This window comes from Enhydra lutris, unplaced genomic scaffold (assembly GCF_002288905.1).
Source record: "Enhydra lutris kenyoni isolate GAN:26980312 unplaced genomic scaffold, ASM228890v2 scaffoldscaffold69, whole genome shotgun sequence".
NCBI lineage: Eukaryota > Metazoa > Chordata > Mammalia > Carnivora > Mustelidae > Enhydra > Enhydra lutris.
The window spans coordinates 5,547,770-5,549,562 of NW_019154153.1; the positions used below are offsets into that span (position 1 = coordinate 5,547,770).

Sequence of the window (1,793 nt, forward strand, 5' to 3'; positions counted from 1 at the left end):
AGTATTTTGCATACCTAGGCAGAGTTCTCAATAATAGAGAACATGGAGAGAAGAGCAGAGAAGATTTTTAGGAAGAGATGACTAGGTGGACAGATAGAGAGTTTATGAAACAACTGGTGAATACAAAGTCAAAGAAACAGATCGGGGACCAAGAAGTGATCTTGAAGATCTTGGATGCTGTAAGTATGAGATCTTATTGGATACGGATGCAAAAAAGATGGTGTTAGGAAGATTTCCATGTGAGAAAAAGATAAACCAAAAAAAAGTACAGTATATCCCAAAAGGTAAATCGGACACTTTTCAAAAAGACGAAATTCTGGCCACAAAGAGTAAGAATCAATATCAATTAAGGATTTATTTATCAGCCTCCTTAGTAGGCTCCATCTCTACACTTTTCACCATCAAATCAGTTTTCACAGTATTCTCCATGCTGAAGTTACAGTAATCTTTCCAAAGTGCCTATCTGATCATGTTGCTCATCTACTTAAAACTTTTTGATCATATTCCATTGCTCTCAGGATAAAATTCAAATGCCTTCACCCAGTACACAATGTTTCTATTTCCACACTTCCCCCCCCCAGCACCTGCAACCCCTCATCCTCAACACACAAATTCACAAACCGTTTTCCAGCCATATTAAGCTCTTTTTAATACCAAACCTCTCTTTCCACTTCCAACCTTTTTGAATGATTTTTCTTTGCCTAGAGCACTCTTACTGTTTTTTCTTGGGTAACAACTACTCGTTCTTCAGGTCTCAGCTTACATGGGCACCGGGGAGTCTTTAAATTTGTAAGACTGTCATAAGGATTAATTGAGTAATAAATACGAAGCATCTGACAAACAAGATGATCAACAGATGAAGGCTAGTAATAATAATAAAAGTTCTCTAATACTGTAGTAATTTAAAAATCATAGGTTACTGATTGAGTATACATGATGAAGACAAAGGCAGTAAGGGAACACTGTAAAAGGGAACTGAAAGTTAGGGATAAGTGGGTTATGATCTAATCTTGTTTAGATTCAGTATTTTCGATCAACAAAAACCATTAGCTCCGGTTTTAAACGGTTCAACATATAAACTTACTACGTTTCAACAAACTGAAACTTTAGTTCTCGCTCCCCAATTTTATTTTATTTTATTTTATTTTATTTTATTTTATTTTATTTTATTTTATTTTATTTTATTTATTTTTAGCAGGGGTAAAATCAAGGAAGGTTTTCCGGGCAAAATTGGGATGGGATCCTGCCGCCAACAGATTGCAGGTTCTGAGTGCAGGAAAGGGACGGCAAGCTGCCGGCGCGAGAAGCTCTTGCCGAATGAGGACAACACCCCCTCCGTTAGGCGGCTGCAGTCCCAAAGATCTTCCTCGCTCTTGGTCCTGGGCTCACCTACCCTCGTTCCGAAGTCCTGAGCCGAACGCACACTCCGAGCTGTCAGTGAGCTGGGGCACAGGGAACATCAGCTGACTTACCCCTTTGTTTTTACAGCCAACAGATCCGCTTCAGCAGATTCGCCCATATCTTTTCCTCTTTCCCAACACTCTGTAGACAATTCCTCGGTCTAAGTGCCCCCTTTTCCCATCCTACCTCAATTTAATCATTAAAAAACGTAAGAATGTGTATTTTTACTGTATTTCTACTGATTTCTAAGGAAATCCACTGTCGTGGCGAAAGTGGAAGGACAAACTCGGCTTTGGTAGACCGGATGCGGAAGGGCAATGCCTTGGGAACGACGAGCGCAATCAGTTCTTCTCAGAGCGCACGCGCAGTTGCAAGAATGGCTGGTAATCATT

The 1,793-nt window shown here is 40.0% G+C and overlaps 1 protein-coding gene across 2 annotated transcripts in view; it reads right to left on the bottom strand.

Annotated features, from left to right (window-relative positions):
- Positions 1–1,478, bottom strand: part of LOC111159765 (chromosome unknown C12orf4 homolog) — a 40,455-nt gene extending 38,977 nt beyond the window's left edge. Inside the window, exon 1 of one of the 2 annotated variants that reach the window (XM_022522354.1) lies at positions 1,394–1,478. In XM_022522354.1, coding sequence (XP_022378062.1) covers positions 1,394–1,460 — 67 coding nt within the window. In that variant the 5' untranslated portion in view covers positions 1,461–1,478. Of the gene's footprint in view, positions 1–1,389 lie in introns of both variants that reach the window. The other variant, XM_022522355.1, reaches the window with a different exon arrangement.
- Between the last annotated feature and the right edge of the window lie 315 nt (positions 1,479–1,793).